The sequence below is a fragment of the Anarrhichthys ocellatus genome, unplaced genomic scaffold (assembly GCF_004355925.1).
Source record: "Anarrhichthys ocellatus isolate YVR2014 unplaced genomic scaffold, GSC_Weel_1.0 scaffold10, whole genome shotgun sequence".
Classification (NCBI taxonomy): Eukaryota; Metazoa; Chordata; class Actinopteri; order Perciformes; family Anarhichadidae; genus Anarrhichthys; species Anarrhichthys ocellatus.
The window spans coordinates 7,172,331-7,191,281 of NW_022280040.1; the positions used below are offsets into that span (position 1 = coordinate 7,172,331).

The window sequence follows — 18,951 nt, forward strand, 5'->3', positions numbered from 1 at the left end:
CACACACACACACACACACACACACACACACACACACACACACACACGACTGTGCACCCTCGAGATCTGTGAATCATACAAGGGGAGAAACTAATTGACATCAAGAGCTGCAAAGAGGGAAAGTGAAGCAACCATTTTCTCTGCCGTGTTTGGAAATACATTTCTTAGTGGGTGTGATGCACACAGCAGGGGACCTTCACACATTCGGGTTTAGGGGGATTACGGTGGTACTTACTTGCACTGTGCGTGGTAATACTTAATCAGGTTCTGGAGGAGGTCCACTCCTTTCTTGGTCTTGATCTCATTTACTTTGATCAGGTACTGCAAAGCAAAGAGAGGTGAAAAGTTCAGCCAGGAGTTGATAGTCAGGGTGTGTTTAAAGGATTTTTTGGTTTAATGAGGTATAATGTGGCAGAGCTGTTACAGAGAGAATGAAGACATCAGCTTTGCCGTAGACACTTAAGAGTATGAACACTTTGCCTCATGATAATCACATCCGAGTCCTTTATGAAGGCTTTGATGTACGAGCCAAGACTGCCTTGACACTGTGAGTGGGGACCAGACTGTTAAACACACTTGCAGAACAAGAGAATACCATCCAGGGTGCCTTGATCGAAATAAAGTTTCAAAAGGATGATGAGAAATATTTCACATTAGCATTATAAAGAGAGAGAGAATAGCCTGCAGAGGAAGTGCTTTGTAGAGTGTATGCTCAGTCTGGGTGTCTGGGGATTCAAAACAAACGAGGAGTCTTCAGACAGGGCTCCCACCAAACAAACGAATAAAAGATCATCTTAATCTAAAATAATCCCACAGCATGCCAATCCACAGAGATTTACAAAGACACACAGCTAAAGACCACTTTCAGCTCCGCAGCAAAATTTAATCTGTGACACAAAAGCTTTCGACGCCAACATACATTTTCAATTTGCTCTGCGTATCACGTGCGTGGATGCGTGTGTGTTAGCACACGCATGAGTGCATCTGTATGTGCATGCATACGTGTGTATGCACGCATGTGTTGTCCCTTTGTCTGGCTGACAGAGCCTGTTGGATGGGAGATTATCCACATTTTGTCTGAGCCCTGTGTGGGTTCAGTGTTTTTTGGAGAGCGCTGCCGCATGTGTGCGTGTTGGGTCTCTTTTGTGTGAATGAGCGGCATCGCTCGCACCGCTGCCGTGTCCGCGCGGGACATAATGCAGCCTGCTGAGCCCTGCCTTTCCACACTCCTTTAACTGGCGGCGTGAGGATGAAAAGGGTGAGAGAGTGAGAGCATCCTGCAATCTGGTGATTGAGTAACATGGAGGGAGAGAGCGAGAGAGTGCACGCACACAGAGAGAAATGAGGTTAAGTGGGATGAACAGATTGTACCACTGACTGCAGCAACTGTCCCCCCCCCCCCCACACACACACACACACACGTTGGTATTTCCAACCATGATGACTGTTGATTTAGGAAATCTCTTTGTTTGTGATGATTCAAGCTCCTCTTTGAATTGGTAGAGTATCTTATACTACCTTATACAAGTACAAGCTTAAAAATACAGATAAATCACAGAACTTTGTGGATCACATGACACAAAACTAGGTCAGATTAAAGAAAAAATTCACATATAAAGATATTCAATGTGCAATATGGATAAAAACAGTACATGTTATTTTTACTTTGCAGTATCAATACAACAACAAGTCAATTATGCTCTTATAATAGAGCCCTTTAATGCTTTTTTAAGGCGAATTCCTCAAACCACGGAGTCATCTAACTACCGTTTACAGCGAGGCTGGTTCAGTAACAAGTGGCCAAAACCACAAAGGCCTTTTGTTAGACGTTGTTACGCTGCAACAACCAACAGGCACTGTTCAGAGGACTCGTGCAGTCCTGTGAGGACTCAACAAATCGGCATGGTATCGTCAGTCAGAGCACAAACATGCAAAGCTCTGCATATGATGAGAAATATAAAATCAAAACTGGACTTGAGAATGAAAGAGGAAGCCAGTGCTAATATAACGTGGGAGCTACTGCTCGTTTTTGGCATCCGGCATCCACTGGAGGCGAGCTACAACAATGGACAATACAGACTGTTGAGTAGATCTTATGGAATCATGAAGACAAAACGTTTTGCTAAAAAAGGGAAACTGACTCGCTTGAATTATTTTATTTCGGCCATATTTTAAAAAAAAAAGAACAGACCAGGAGGGGTCTTAAACTGTGCGGTGCCAGAGGGTTGAATGGGGAGAGGTAAAAGTGCATACTGTTTGAACACAACAACACACTTAGCACTTTTCTAGGAAGGGTATATATCATTTAGAGACGAGGGCTTCACATTGGATGCCAGTAGATTCACACTCTGACGATTCACATTAACTTTAGTGAATTGTCTTTCAATCCACGCCGCTGACATTCCCCTCAACATCGGCCGTACTTTGTGTTTTGTGCAAATATTCAAATGTTATGTCGCTAGACCAAGATGGTGAAAACATTACATCTGCACAACATCAGCATGTTAGCGTGCTGTTCTGCATACAGTACAGCCTCACAGAGCTCCTAGCATCCATCTGTTGTACTCTCATCTGCTCCCCTTGTCCCATGTTTTAGCACTTTCTGGAAAACATTACATGTACATAACCGTAACCAAACACCATGTCTCTAGCAGGATAAGAGGTGTGAACACAGGTAGAAAATGTGGGCAAGGAAACACCTCTGAGTCACCGTGAGACGAGGGCAGATCAGCATTGCAGGGCACAAAAGGACTGCAGCAAGTTCTGTACTGAATAATTCACACGAGCAACAGCAGTGCAACAGCCATCGGTCCATTATGTAATTCGAGTAAAAAAAAATCCTCGCAGGATAAAACAGTGAACAAGGCGTAGGCGTCACCACCCACAAGGAGAGAGGTTTTCTGGCAGAGCGGAGTGAGCGCTTATAGTTTGTTCTGATTCTCTTGGGCACATGAAGACCTCACATTGGTTTTACACTTTATTCTCGCTGTCAAGAGTTCTTTAAGTATTAGTCTTTGAGCGATAATACCGAAGACAACTCAAAACAGGGTCACAGCATGCTGGGAAGAAAACAAGTTTACAGAAACAGAGAAACATCTGACAACACTTAAAGTACGAGTTGCTCAAATATCTGACTTACACACATTCAGTGTTCCGAGATGTTTTGTATTGTATTTTCTAAATCATATCGACTGACATAGAATCATTATAAAAAACAGTTTCCGTCTAGTGTTGAGGCAGCTGTGCATACCTTGTTCATGAATTAATGTATCTTTTTGGGGGCTGCTGTAATCCCTACATGTGAAGCTGCAGAAGTTTTAAAGATATTCTCTAAATTATTCAAATCATCCGAGAGAAAAAGTCATCTCAAGCTTAAAGTCTCCTTTAAGCGCAGCTGGTGAAGAAGACTTTACATACATTCACGTACAGGATATAATAAGTGGGTGTTCAAACCAAAAATAGCGTGTGCGTTGGAGGGTTTGTGTTGCTACGGGTGTCCGTAAGAAGATGAAATACGATCCAGAGAGGTTGGTTTTGGGTGACAGACCCATGAGTTTGAAGGCTTAAATGCTAAAACACTACAAGATAAGACAGCAGGTCACACATCTGGAAGGTTATCATGATAAAAATATATCCAATATCTATCTTGACCATCTAATCACGTCTAATAATAATTGAGCAAGGTTCAAATGTCTTGTCGGACAATGCTGCATTTTTGTTTGTCATTGAAATGAATGTGTTGTTTGCCACAGTGCAGATGTTGTCTGCCAACAACTTAACATGACATAAATGCGAAGGTCATTTTGTGATTTAGAATGAGACAGCTCCATAAAAGAGGATATTTGGACGGCGCACAGTGCTGTACTGTGGGGATTTAACCTCTGACCTGCCCGTCAAAGGGGCCTGGCTAACTACTGGGCCTCTCTGATGCTTGATTACTGCGGAGAAGCCAACCAAAAAGGTCCTAAACTGTAGCTTTGTTTTACAACCTACCTCGCACATCTGGAGCTGAAAGAGACGCCTCTCCTTCTCCATCTCCTCGGCGATTTCAGCCCCGGTGATCTCAGTGCGGATCATTCCGTGTTGCTTGGCGTGCTCTCGCTTCTCCTTCTCGATCTTTGTACTGACACAGAGAAGAGGACGGTTACTGTCTGTTCTTACACCGCGCATGCAGGTTTGTTGTTCTGCAATGCGCGCAATATCTTCTGGAGGGCATACCAAACATTGCGACACATTATCCACAGCGTGTTGATCCATTATTCAGCGCTCTATAATTAGCTTAATGGTGCAAATGTGTTGTATTACAACAGTACACTTTAATTATCCACTTACAACTTGGCCTCGTAGTCTTTCCATGCTTTGTCGAAGGGCTTCTTTATGTCCTGCAGAAACACATGGGGGGACAAGCATCAGCAGACCACAAAGAGTTATTTGTTATCGCTACCAGAGATCCAACAAATGCCTCACTCCGCTCACAATCTACGCTCGGGACGGCCAAGCGGGCGTCCACGTCTCTTCTTGGACCCGAACATCAACGGTTCATGACCCAGTTACGCACCACTCGCCTCAAGCACAACACAAAGGCACAAATGTTTACTTCTGCAAGATTTACAGCGTGAGCTGTTAAAACAGTCTCTCTGGCCTCTCCTCGCTTACACTCAACATACAGAGGTTAATAGATGTGCTGAGGAGGCATCTATTGTCCCTGTCCCGCTGTTGATCTGTGTGCTGTGGGGATGGGGGAGCACCGGAAGAGTTGAGAGAGAAAATAAACGTCAGGGAGAGAAACTGTTTAACGGTAAATCTTACCCCTTTAACGCCTTTCAAATCGCCCTTCAGCAGCGAGTCCAGGGTGAAGATCACATTGTGGCTGAGGCTCTGGAGCTGGAAGAGGACACACGGGGAACACGGGGGATTATAAAGCAGCTGTTGTCACGAGAAAACAGAGCTAACATATAACTTTTGTAAAAGAAGCCTCAACTCATCTTACAAAGTAAGATGAGTTGTGATCAATGAAGCTTGATGAAAAACACATAAGTGATCTACTTTGTTGCAGTGGGTGACATGTTCCTTATCATGGTGCATTATGATGAACACTGCCCTAAATGTGTATTTATTAGCAGCTGAAAATAGTCCCCAATAAATTCATTGTTGTTTGAGGGATCTAAATATATAGTTGTGACCCATTTTTAAAGCTACTACGAGGAACTTTCGTTTTGTGTTGATTCTGGCGGTCCCTGTGGATGAAAGAGGTAGTGTTTCTGACTCCCTTTAGAAAACCTCTTATTTTACTGCAGCAGGTCGAAGGAGGAAGCGAAGCAGGTCTATCGCTGCTGGAGGCCCCGCTCCAGTCTGAGCTTCAGGAGATTCTGTTGAACCTTAAATCGTTTTGTCTAATTTCCGTGGCCAATCCGACACATGAAAGACATCGACTAAAACTCTTTCAGATAGGTGAGCTGCATAGTTCGGTGTTAATTCTCAGTGGGGCTTCACTTAAAGCGACCCTTTCCACATTGCATGTGCTCATTTGATTCGTTGTTAATAAAAAAACAGGAATACGGGAATTGTTAAGCACTGAAAGATGGAACGCATTGTTGGTTTTAGTTTACATATGGGATATATTGACCACAAGAAAAACATAGAATAACGCCGGCCTCGTCCCTTTAACCTGCAGTGCAGTGCAACACTTAAGGACTCAGCGACATAATAGCGAAAGTGCAAGTTAGTCTATTGAAGAATTAGCAAAAGCTGGTTGCCAACAGCTTGGGTTGCCACAGTTATGCTCTGCAGCTCTAACCATTAGGATCAGCGAGGTCATTTACAACGCTACTAAGCATTTAAGTCCCTGTTGTTGTTAGCCGAGGCTACACAGACACACACAGCAGTGTTCAAGGAAGTAAACTACGCTTAATGGGCGGTAATGTGGTTCCTAAGTGCCTGACTTGCATATGGCCAGTGTAAGAATCAATCCTGTGCTGGCTGGCTGCCCGTGTGCTCTAACAGCACATCCTGGAAGCATCCACCGTCTCTTCTAGTAAAACGTTCTCAAATAAAGGAAACAACCACTGAGAAGGACGAGGAAAAGCTGGAAACAACGTGGCCAAATTTGTCTATAAACTCCTTACATTTGAGCCGATAACACATGTAGGACATCTAGGGCACTAACACTATTCGTCAATTCTCATTTGCAGTGCACGCACATACCAGCAGCCCTCGGGGCGCAGTTATTGAATTCTAAAAAAGTCACTCAATAAAACACTCCAAATGGAAAAGACGAGAGTTAAGAGATGGGGAAAAAAAAGTGGAGAGGGTTTCACTTTTCTGCAATATGCGGGTAGCGCCAACAGGTGGGCGATTTAGGATGGTTTATGGACACACACACACACACACACACACACACACACACACACACAGAGTTGTTTCTGGTGCTGCCAAGTGTATTTATGGAGTCTAATCTCGCCGTCAGCCACACAGGAAGAGAGGGAGAGAGCGGGGACCGGCTCTTCTTCCAACAACAATCACTCACAGAGGATTCAAACAGGACACATTATTCAACAGAAACGTCAGGGGAAATCCACGGCAGGAAGATAAGAGCGTCAACTGGGGGAAAAAAATACAAAGCTTTGAGGTAGATATAGCCGCAGTCAGCTATACAGACCGGCTGTTATGACGCGTCTGGCGGTGTCAGCACATTTTATACAGATTTTTAAAAGGGTAGAGATTAATGAACCTGTAGGCACATACACCTCTTTCTTTATATGTATTAAATTAGTTTTATTCCTCAATAACCTCTTCACCTTCTCCACTACATGCCCAACCTAAACCCTAATCCTAATCTTAACCTTAAACCCAAATCCTAAACCACTTATAGAAGCGAAGACAGGAAAGAACTATACTCTGTCTTTGGAGAATTTGACTCTCGCTATCCACAGCAAACGCAGAGCACTCTGTGGGAGAAGCTATCCCGTTTATTTGACACCAGAAGTGCGGGCATGTTGAACTCACCAGGTTCTTCAGCAGGGTAGACAGCTCCTTGGTGAGGGAGGAGAACTTGACAAAAGCCGTTCCCAGGTCGGGGTTGTCGCGGCTAATGAAGTTGCTGCCGAATTTGTCCAGAGCCTGAGCGTAGTTCTCTTCATTCTGGACGTGGTCTGTGTTGGAGACAGAGAGGAAAGGTCAACCGCTGGTTTAGTTTATCTGCCCTAAACTCTGGCTGATGATTAGCATGGTTAGCATGATTAGCATGTGTCGAGGCCCGCAGTCTGTGCAAAGGGGCAACGGTCAGAAAGGTGATGGTTGGCTTATTATCAAACCTCCACACGTCCGAATCCCTGACTGTGGAAAACTTTTAAGAACCAAACGTTGGCAGATTTATAATCCTGTTAACTTTTTCTTTGATCAGATGGTGTCGTTTTTACATTATAACTTTAGCGTTTGACTTAGCACCTCTATTATCCAATGAGCGAGGATGTTCACGTACACATAGTTTACTGGTGAAGATGACTCTATGTAAGTCACACAGAGCTTTATAACTCTCCCAAGAACATCCTACATATATGCTCGCCAATGTTGCAAGATTTTACTTTACCACAACAAAGAAAAGTGTTTGTTCATTCTTTGTTCTAAACAGCAAAGCGGCGAAAACACCTGGAACAAACAGGCTTGTGCATCTTCTAAGATCTCCTCGTTGTGTTCAGGATAACACAGATGTGGCGGAAATAGTCAACAGATCCCACAATGCAACGTTCTCCTTTCATCAGTGCAGCAACACGAGTGATACAATAACAGACACATGTGACCTCAACCGGTGATTTCTGATCAGAGAAACTTTGTTTAAACATTGTTGACTGTAATAAGTCGTCTTTATACGCAGCACATGTCGGCATGACAAGATGTGTGGGTCTCCAGGAGCCTGAAGCTCTGCAGGAGCCGTCAGTCAAACGGCAGCATGCATCCGTCCTCGTCGTTAAGTGTTCTGAGACGGTGGGCAGGTGAGACAAGGAGCACGAAGAGCTGCGGCGGCCATTTTGAACTTTTGACAGACTGGAAACTCAAATACAATCCGAACAGGGCTGCAGTTCTGCCATCTGTATGTTTTTTTGTGTTTTTCATGTATTTTTATATATATATATATATATATATATATTTTTTTTTTTTTTGTTTTTACTCCACATTGTAGGTATTATCTGGGCCACCAAAAAATTGCATATTTAAAAAGTTTATAGTCATAATTTCTTTCTGCAACAGCCATTTAATTAATCTTACTTTCAGCTAATACCTCTCTATAGCAGGTTTCTTTAGTAGTGGTGGGGTCCACCATTCCTTTACTGGATTCAGATTAACTTCCTACGCACGAGAAATTCACAAGCAATGACGCAGCATTACTGTTTGTAGTTTTATCTCACTGTTAACAGCCTCACCATTGACTCTCTTAACATAATATCAGAGTTGTGTTTAGTTACTGCTGATGCAAACTCAACATTTCATACTGCCGCTGCTGCTTTGAGTGCTCCATGACATCAAATCAAGATAGCTCAAAAGTGAGGCGAAAAGGTCAATTATTGACAGACTTCTGTAATACATCGACACAAGTTTGTTTGGTTGCACTACAAACAGATACACTCTTCTGCTCTTCTATTATACTTCTCACAAAGTAGCTACTAGTAGAGTGAAGTATAGAGTAATTGTTGTTATTGTCAGTAACCCCGGATGTCTCCAAATCAACCAGGACTTAAGGATTATAACTTGCAGGCTGAAGTGTTTCTAAAATCCTGTATATGGCCATGAGTTTAACTATTCATTATATTTGCAAGAAGTACAAACATCCCACTCTCATTTCTATTTTTAGATCACAAACAGTATTCATCTCACTGTAACTACATCAAACCAAAGTAACTAACTACTGTGTGACTGATAAGACACTCGACTAAAGAGTTGTTGCAGTTGTTTTCATGAGAGAGTCAAAATGGGAGGAAGGTAAACTCTCTTTTCTGTGGAGAACAAACAAACTTTTTTTGTGGGATCTGAAACTGTCTATTTACAGGGAGGAGGCTGCTCTCAGAAGTATTCAGTGGAAAATTACTGAGGATCCATGTCACACCAACGAACAAAACAAAACTCAGGTGTCGGTTTCTGGGACGGCCTGAAAAACAACCACACAAAACACCATCTGTCCCACAGAAGGCAATGTTCCAAACAACAACAAAAAAATGCAATCCTCATCTTTTATTAAAGATATTTAAGAAACCCTGGGCTCTCCTGTGGGAAAGAGTTGTGAGAACAAACCCAACAATCAGCTTAAGCACACTCAGTCCTGATAAATTTAGACGCAGACTAGTCTCACCTTGTCCAGAATTGTAGATGGCCTTCACTGATTTCTTCACCTTCTGCAGGGAGGTTCGGTCCTGGTCCAACGCCTGAGGAAAGAGGAGCAGAGGACGCCTTGAAAACCTCTGAATGGCTTTCATCTTTTAGGAACACACGGGACACATTCACACGAAAACACGGTTGATTTAACGCGACAGCAAACTTGGAAGAATTAAGGGCAAAAGAAGAAGAATATTTGCGCAGTAATTCAAAGCATGCATACTCCACAGGGCTAATGTAGACAGAGTGCTCACAACACAGGGCTTGACCTGAATGTGGCATAAATCATTATTTCACTGTCGACCGTTGGAGCAAAGCCTTTGTCCTCTCTAATAGGCAAAATAAATAGGCAGAATATCCAATTTCATAACAGTCAGGCTATTTATTACGATAATTATTCACCGTGAAACATTTAAATGCCAGAAAAATAAAACAGTGCCACTGACCTATTGTTACTGGGAGCGATCTGTCTCACTTCCACGCAAAGTTTAGAGATTTATGCTCAAGAGTTCAGCATCCAAGGTTAAAATAATGACCAATACAAACAGAAAAGCTTCACTTCAAAGACACCATAGATCATAACGCCATTTAACGACGATGCATATCTATATTTAGAGAAAAGCCTGCAAAGCCATTTAAGACAAAGCCATGCTTGTGTGACCTTTGAACCGATTTTACTCGTCACACCATAACTCCCGCTCAGAGAACAGCTTTACACGGGGAGAATTCATCATCATAAACATCATACGCCTGTAAGAATAACTCATGTGCTCTTATTATTGCTGAGCTCACTCCCTGCCAGAGAAAATATCAACTTCATCTGATGTTACAGCACATTTAAACGTCTGTCATGCTGCCCGGTTTGATTTGTGGCCTGAAACCTAATCACAAGTACATTTTATTCTAAGGAGACGTTTCTAAAAGCCTTTTTGTGTTTTATAGCCTTTTCTTTATCAGCCCGTCTTAGAATAATCTTCTTCAAACAACCGGTTCATTTTCATTACCTCATCAGCCTAGCACAATCTCCAAATCTCTCTTTATTGCACACTTCTTTTCAATTTCATAGCCTTGAAATGTGAATTCATTAAAAAACTTTAAATATTTTATTGGAATAATAAAGAGTAACTTGCCATCAATAGATATAAACTTTCTCTGAACTCTGGTTTAAAAGTGCAAGTCCTATATTATTTTTGGAGTGACTCTACTCTTATACGTGTGCATATTATAAATGTAGTTTGTTGTTGGAGATAAAATAAATAGTTAACAATAAGGGACGGTGTCTGACAGTCACTTGACGACATGTTTGGAGATGTTTAAACCTCATTCGAGCCCAAAGATCTGGTGAATTTGCATTTGTTGGATTTTCAGTGATAGAAACCATCCGAATTACTCAAATAAGAAATAATTGTTTAAGAACGTCTTCTTCTAAATATGTTAAGACATTCTGCATCTTTACTCACATGCACGTCATGCTGTTATTAAATCAAAACTTTATTCAATTTGACCACCTTCAGTGTCTGTCCAACAACCTTTATGTTAAATCTAATACATCCCTGGAGTATTCAAACACAGCACCTTCTCTTTAATTAAGTTTCTAGCAGTTATTGGCTGGTGGTATTTCCCTGATTATGATGTGTAATCACAGTGTAATGAAGTGAAAGGAAGAGGTTTATTTGTTGGGGGAATATGGGAGTTAAATGCAACAGCACCCTCCTGACCGGCTTCACAAATGCAGCAATATTGAGGTCGAGCATTTATTCTTTCTCCACAACAATATGAAAAAGAATCAAACTACGGCTGTCTGTGTGACATCTATTATCATTTCATTTACTGCAGGAAAAGCCGAGATAACCGGGAGCCTCGTCGAGCTCAGAATAAGTGGACACAGGCAACACAGACCCTCACCTGAATCACCCGTCTTGAGCCATTATTGGCGTTTTTCCACCATAATTTATTCCGACAGCACAATCATTTTATATCCAGTTCCTCTTAACCAGATGGAATGGAACCGTAACTCCGCTCATAATGGATGATAAACACCAGCGAAAAACACCATCACATCAAGGTCAGGCGGTTAAGAGCAGACGCACACACAACAGAGGGCTAATTAAATTTCACGACATAATTAAGGCGTCCTTGGCCTCCCCTGGGCGGTTTTACATGGCTCTTCCCCAATTATGGCAGCAGTAGTTTGCCGCCGCAGGGCCCTTTCTGCCGGGGCCGAGCCCTTTGATCCCCCCCTCCCCTCCTGCACATAGGTACAGACTCCGCTGCCCTGTGACTCCCCACACGGCCTCATTATTTAGCCCTGTGTCTGTTTGGCTCAACAGTGGCCCACACAGGCTTGTGCCAATATTAAAAAGTTCACAGTAAAAATGATCTTGACCAGTATTGTCTCTGTATACGACATCTTGATAATTACTATAATGGACAATCTTCAAACTACATGAAAACATGCTGAGATGATGAAAGCGCAAAACTTGAGGTTACTAATCAAGTGACCCCTGTTCTCTGAAAACATGAGAGAGGGGCCTCCAGTCAGAGGCCATTTTATGAGGTTTTTTTATTATTGTTAAGTTTATATCTTTCAACATTTGTAGACGCCGCCATGGGCTCTGGATTAATGTGGCTAAACAATGAATAATTTAATGAAGAAAATGATCAGCAGACTTTGTTTCCACAGCATATATTTTCTTACGACTCCAAGCAGACTCCATCGAAATGATTAGACACGAGTTAAACCACAAAAGTCACGCATTAGATCCCCGTTACAGCGGACACGTTTACTAACAAGCTGCGTTTCTTCGCCTCTTTGCGACGCGCGAAACCCCGCTCAGTGTGCACTTCAGACGTAAATCCGTGATTATTCAGACGGTGTAGTGCCGTGTGCTGATTAGGATGAAGAGCACAAAACCGAGGCTGAGCAGGCGGGCTGACTTTTGTGGCGCTCATGTTGAGAGCAGCTGGCACCGCCACCCAAGGGTCACCCATAATCCATTCTGTCTGTGTTGGTAATTAAAATGTTCAGCCGTAACATTAACACGTTTGCACAGATTCACTTTCTTACCCGATTTAGATTTTGGTGTGCCAACACATCCATATGTTACCGTGTCAAAAATCGGATTAAGTGACAGCTTTATACGGTTTGTTTTGGATAACAAGGCTGGGAACATTCATTCAAGACCTCAGAAAATTTTTGAGAAGATAAACAATAAATATCTGCATATTGGCCGGCGCTGATTCAGTGGTAAATGTGAAGAATGTAACTTGGAGAGGTGGTTTGTTAAAGATGCTATCTCTCAGATTTTTAGAGGGGGGGGGGAGGAGAAATCAATGTATAAGCGATGTCTTGGCACACATTCTTTGCAAGCCCTTGGCAACAGGCAACAATGCATCCAAACTCTGCTCTCCAAAAGGCCGACAACTATTGAATGGAGTCAAAGGATTGTTTTTTTATCTGCCAGGAACCGACGGCAAGCTCCAACTCAACCTGGGGGGGATTAGAAAGTGCGACAATGCCAAAATATCTGCGGTCGCTCGTCTCTCCAACCGAACAGCGAGTGATGCATGTGGACGATTTATTTAGTGCCGTTGAGGAAGAAGAAGCAAAAGACGTAAAGTACATCGTGTTATTCCACCGAGAAATACATATCTCAGAGAAACATTTGTGCTGTGAAAGTCACCGTGTCAGTGTCAGAATGCTTTTAAGTAGAAGTCTGTCAGAGGCGGAGCCAAAGAGGTCAAGGGCCAGCTTCAAAGAGGTGAAGGGCGGTGGTGGTGCTCGGTGCCTCAGCAAGGACGCAGTTTGTAACCAGCGTGAGCACCGAGGTCACAAATAAATGCCTTTGAAAGTTAAAAATCAGCAGGCAGAAAAGGCATTTCTGGCATTTCATCCTGTTCAAAGATAATGTTTTATATAAATATTCATTTATGAAATAAAAAAGTAAATTATTAGCTGAATAATTGATATTTGAGAGTCTTGTTTTGAGTATTGATGGTGGGTTGAAATAGGGTTGAAACACACATTTCATCACGTTGTGGACACACAAACATACTTGGCGAATGCACTCTTTGTAACTTTGCAGCTATCGTGTGCATGCGTGTATCCATAACCTTGTTTGTTCACAAAACTCACGCTATGGGTGGATCTCATGTTTATTTTCATTATCTACAAATATTTTTCTGATTTACTGATTAATGGTTTGGTCTGTAAGAAATATTGAAAAAAGTATAAAGTGCATGTTTTATCCAACCAACAGCCGCACTTTGACAGCTAAATTCAGAGGCTATGAAGAACTTTGAAACACTTTTAGCTCTAGTAAACAATTTAATCACGAACACATTGGTTGTATAAATAAGAATGGTGATGACACGGCAGAAAAAGTCACACCCACAGAGCATGGTGACAAGAAGGGATCCGTGATCCAAGACAAGTCTGGTGGGCCACCGACATCACCATCGGGGACAGTCGAGCCGGGAGCAGCGTGGCCCCGCCCCTCCCCACAGGAAGAGAGCGGCGCCGCAAAGTTCAGGGCCGGAGCCGCGAGCCTTCATCCCGGGCCTTCCCAAGCCGAGCTAGAGCCGGGACGAAAACGCACCACTTTAAAAAGGAAAGTGGTGCGCTGGATTGTGTTATCGCCGACCTCTATCTTGTGGCCGGAGGTTTCTCTCTGGTGCATTCTGAGAGAGAAATGGAAGCGAGTTTTGATCAATTGTGGCTCAGCGGCTTGAAGAGCAGTTAAAAGCCGCAAAAACCACTCAATCAACAACAAATATCTCAAAAAAAACCAAAGCAATCAAACTCTGGATTGATCCATCCTGTTCTGTAAAAACCTGACACAAGTCTACAGCAACGGAAAGCTGTTGAATATGATTTAAAATAAAAGATAGATTTTATTAGTCAGTGATCCATCAGTTGTTTGTATGTTTGTACGAATTTGTTGCTGGTAAATGTAATATCTTTGTGTTTTGGTCAACTTGGACTTTGGGAAACTGTTAAGGCTTTTCATATAATAGACTTTATAATGTCATAGTCTAAAAGCCCTTAAAGTGTGACCCGTGTGTGACCAATGGGGTTAATGGGGCGGACTTCCTGGTTCCCAAACAACCACACAAACGGAGTCATGCCGAGGAGGTCAGAACCTCGGGGGGGTTGTCGGTCCATGACTGAGCATGACTGACTGGAGGCTGTCTCAGCTTCACGCTTCCTGCCCGGAGGCCTTATCCTCCCTCAGCAGGCCTGCTGTTTCCCCTGCAGCCGTCCTTTGACAGGAAGCAGGAAGCGGCCAGGCTCGTCGGTGTCCTGTCCCGGGTCGGCAGCACCCCGTCTAATGACACCAACTGCTCGCCGCTGACAGCTGAGGAATTGAAAAACAACACGCTTTCTGGCTGTCTGGGAAAAGCTTTTCTTGATCCACAGATCCACGCTTGAAATTCCCGTATTCCCGTCACTTTCATTGCACGTTAAATCGTCTTCCTCATTTCCTCCCTGAAGTCATCCTTCCCGGCTCCTTGAACCTCGCCGCTCTTCTCCTCTACCTCGATATTTTGGAATCGCACCAGCGATGCGGCTGCCAAGGAGTCGCGGTCTGGCCGTCCCACGCGTCGGCTCAACATTCTTCGCTGTGGAGATTGTGGGTAGCAGCTCTGACGAACCGTCCTGCTCGCTGCTCGTCAGCAGCACACTGGGACTCAACTTGTGCCACTGTGGCAGGTTTGACACTTCACCCAGCTAAACAATCGGGCACTCGAGTTCTCAGAATTGCTAATATGCTAAGAATTTCCTAGAAGAAGAAAACAGGAAAGGGCACAATTATCAAAGGACTTCCCCAGAGACAGGACACGGGGCTAAAAAACATCTGCAGTGGCCTTTTTTACAGACATCTCCGGACCAACCTTTAGTTTTATTTCTGCTTCCTTTTTCACAAAAGCATTCTCATTTCCTTTCTGGCTCATAATTACACAACAACTACTATAAGAATACACCCTAAAAACACAAAAACAAGGCTACGTGTCTGTGTAAATTACAGTGATAAAGCTTCTATTTCTGTCTGGATGAAGAATTCACAGTGGAGTCAGGTCATTGTGTCTGTCTGACTGTCTGTTGAGTCTATGTGGCATGACTCAAGCAGGAAGGGTGGGGAGCTGCTTTCGTTGGCAGGAAACAAATGCACATCCCTTTTCTCTGGGCCTGCAGCCGGAGAGGCCTTCAGCTCTCCAAGTGGGAGAGGAAAAATGAGAGGATGTAACATTTCCAAAAGCAGCTGAGATCAGATGGCCTATTTGTCTCTGTCTCTCTCTCTCACACTCACACACACACACACACACACACACACACACGGTACTGAAAGAGAGCGATCGACTGCCAGTGGTTTTGGTTAAGAGGTGCATCAGGGTGACCACATGACTGATGTAATGCCACTGAAATGGCTAATATAAAATGAGATGGATCAAGTGAGACTACATCTTTTCCAGGGTTCTGAAGTTAATGAGGATCCCAAACATCGATCAATACGAAGTGGTCTTTACCTCCTCACACTGAAAAAGACCATAATATTTCTACAGGGGGTTCTCGATCAATAGCAATAATTAAGCTATCACTTGGCTACATGCTGATGCTTACAATCCAAAGCATACTCCAACACCTCCTTCCACCTACTCACATTCATTTTTACTGGTCCACGATGGAAGACAAGACCGATTGGTTGTGAAGGTTCAGTGTGGGCCAAAGAAGTCGACAGACCGCCAGCTACCACGAAGCAATAAAGACTTTGATAACCAAATTATAGCACACTATGTGAGCTTTGCTCAACATCTGTAATCAGATATTACACTCAAGCAGCTGCAGTGCAAAGGATGCCATCGCTGGCTTTTTGCTCATTTTATCATGACATGACTCTCAAACTCCCATTTGTAGTAACCTCCCCATTAGCTCTTGGACATCCCGCAAGGAAGTCCAAACCACGATGAAATGAAACGGTCCCTGCTCTCCGCTGGAGTGCTATGTGATAATAATGTTACTTTGACCAAGAATCAAGTTGAACGGAACATCTACTGTGATGAAACAATCTGAAGAAGACTGAGTCACTGGCACTCCATGCACAACATCTGCTCTAATTCACTTGTATCTATCACACAAATCTTGACCTGCTAATGCTATTGGCCACTAAGAGAAGTCAATATAAGTCATAGATAGCTCAATTATGTATTGCGGCTATTAGTCCCGCTATTAGCATCCTGGAGCTACACCCTCAGATGGAAAGAAACGAGCTGCATCTCGCAGGAACTGATACGCATGCGTGCGGCCGGCGACAAGTCAAGCCGAGCACGCAGCAGCGTTGCATTCACACTTCATTTGGCGACTTCCCTCTGCGATGCTCTCTCAATCTCTTGTTCTCAGCCCACCACCTTTTATCTGAGCGATGTGCATGTTTTCACAGTCTCGCCCACACACCGCTGCATTAGACTGCACTCAGCTAACATCAAACAGACAGCATACCTGTATCTGTATTGTGTTAAGTCATTATTCGTGTGAAGCAGCCTTCAACGGGAGAATAGCGACAGGAACTCGCAGCTGATTAAAAAAAAAGAAAAAAAAAGAGACCTAGAATCCTCTTTCTTACAGTGTTTGATATCAGTGAGAAAACAAACAGCTGCAGAGCAAAGAGGTTGTTTGCTTCCTGAAAAATATGAAACTCAAAACTCACACTTTCTAGTCAGGGATGGAGGAACTATAACAGATCTATTGATTCTGGTTTTGATTAATTATTTAGTCCTCATAATACAGTAGCAGGCAATAAGGTATGTGTTGAAACAGAGATACATTTAAAGTCTCCTGACTTTTGACTTCCGGTTCAAAACGTGACCAGAGAGAAGTTTATTCATCCACAAACCTCAGAAACTGCTTCACTTGAACAAAACAAATCAATGATGGTACTTTGGATAAAAAACCCACAATGCATCGCTGGTCTTGGTGGAGATTGAATGTTCACCAAGTAGCTGTTCTGGACCTTTCGTTCATATAACATGACCTTCCTCAGCAGATGGATTGTAGATCTTTAGTAACTTCTGATTTAAAAGTTGAGATTCATTGTTGACCTTGCAGCATGTCTTTACATTCACACGTACATTCTGTAGGTAGGGTAGCATTGATGTGCTAACGCTACTACTAACGTACTCTGCTAACGTTAGCTCCACAGGTTTTTACATATTAACGTAACGTTTTAGAAACGTATATCTCCTGCCATCATTATTAGACCATGTTTAACCATGACTATCTCCAAAACCTCAAAATCAGCCTGGAAATAAAGATCTGAAAAGATTGAATGAGAGTCTATGGAACACAGCCGTATAGTCGAAACTGGCCGATGCTACTCTATGATTGGTCAATCTGCTTTCCAGGGGCGGGACTTAGCGAAAGGGTCAATTGCGCAACTCCACCTGCAGAGGAATCACCAACTATTTCCATCATGCAGCAAATTTTTCTGACAATTTATAGACAAAAACAATCGATTTAATGGAGGCTTCAATCAATAATAAATATAATCATTATTTGCAGCGTTAAACGACTGAGTGGACCTTGTAGTGAGATTGTTGTGTGTTTTATTGAAGTGTTGTCATCCTGTTAATCAGTAACAAATGAGAGAAAAATATGGCTCACATCAACAACACTTAAATACTTTAAGTGTTTGAGTATTGATCATTGTTACACATACACAGTATACAATACTTCACAAAAAGAGCTGGCTAAAGACCAATACTTACAAACCAGCGCCGTGTAGGTTGATCAAAGAAACACTAAAACAAACTACTCCACATGTTCATCTCTAATCTTTCACTGGTCATTGATCAGCCAATAAGCCCGCCAGCTCAACTTCCGACCAACCAACCGCCCGCGTTATAAATCTTTCGGGCACGCCGCCAAAGAATGTGCTCCCTTGATAAAAAAAAAAAATGCACAATCAGAAGTAACCTTATTTCTTTGGCCTCTGAGTAATGTTCCTGCGCAGCCGCTCGGCCGCGAGTCCTTGGCCAAAGTCACAGACTCTGAAAAGCGCTTTACAGTATTCCTTGAAGTTGTTTCTGCAGACGAGTCTCAAATTTCACACTTTATGGGACTCTTGCCGGGTTAGAGACCAGCTAATTCCAAAACCGCAAGTGTATCCACTCCCACGGGCCGTTTCGATGTTCAGATATGTTGAGCAACTGGACACGCAGAGGAACAGAAATAAGCCTTTACTGGGACGTCCAAACAAAAGCTTGAACCATTCTGAATGCTACATCCCCACTTGGATTTCCCCCCCATCTGTGTACTTTCAGAGAGCAGTGAGGAGCTTTGACGGCCGCTGTCATGATGTGGAAAAGAAAGCGATGTAACGCTTTTCACTGACATTTAATGGCATTAGGAGAAGATGTAAACAAGTTGTCTTGCAGGACTGTTGATGCCTTTCCTCCGGGCTTGAATGCACTTGGCTGTTTTGGGAAAGGTAGTATTCAAATTCAACATTGAAAGGCTGTATTAAATGTTTAGCGGCGGTACACACACACACACACACACACACACACACACACACACACACACACACA

General features: G+C 43.1%; 1 protein-coding gene across 7 annotated transcripts in view; it reads right to left on the reverse strand.

Annotated features, from left to right (window-relative positions):
- asap1b (ArfGAP with SH3 domain, ankyrin repeat and PH domain 1b) overlaps positions 1-18,951 on the reverse strand; it is a 47,664-nt gene that overhangs the window by 20,853 nt on the left and 7,860 nt on the right. For all 7 annotated transcript variants that reach the window (XM_031850542.1, XM_031850539.1, XM_031850536.1 and 4 more), the window contains exons 2-7: positions 9,344-9,416; positions 7,006-7,151; positions 4,810-4,884; positions 4,333-4,382; positions 3,994-4,123; positions 236-321 (exon numbers count right to left, since the gene is read on the reverse strand). In XM_031850542.1, coding sequence (XP_031706402.1) covers positions 236-321; positions 3,994-4,123; positions 4,333-4,382; positions 4,810-4,884; positions 7,006-7,151; positions 9,344-9,416 — 560 coding nt within the window. The remainder of the gene's footprint in view (positions 1-235; positions 322-3,993; positions 4,124-4,332; positions 4,383-4,809; positions 4,885-7,005; positions 7,152-9,343; positions 9,417-18,951) is intronic.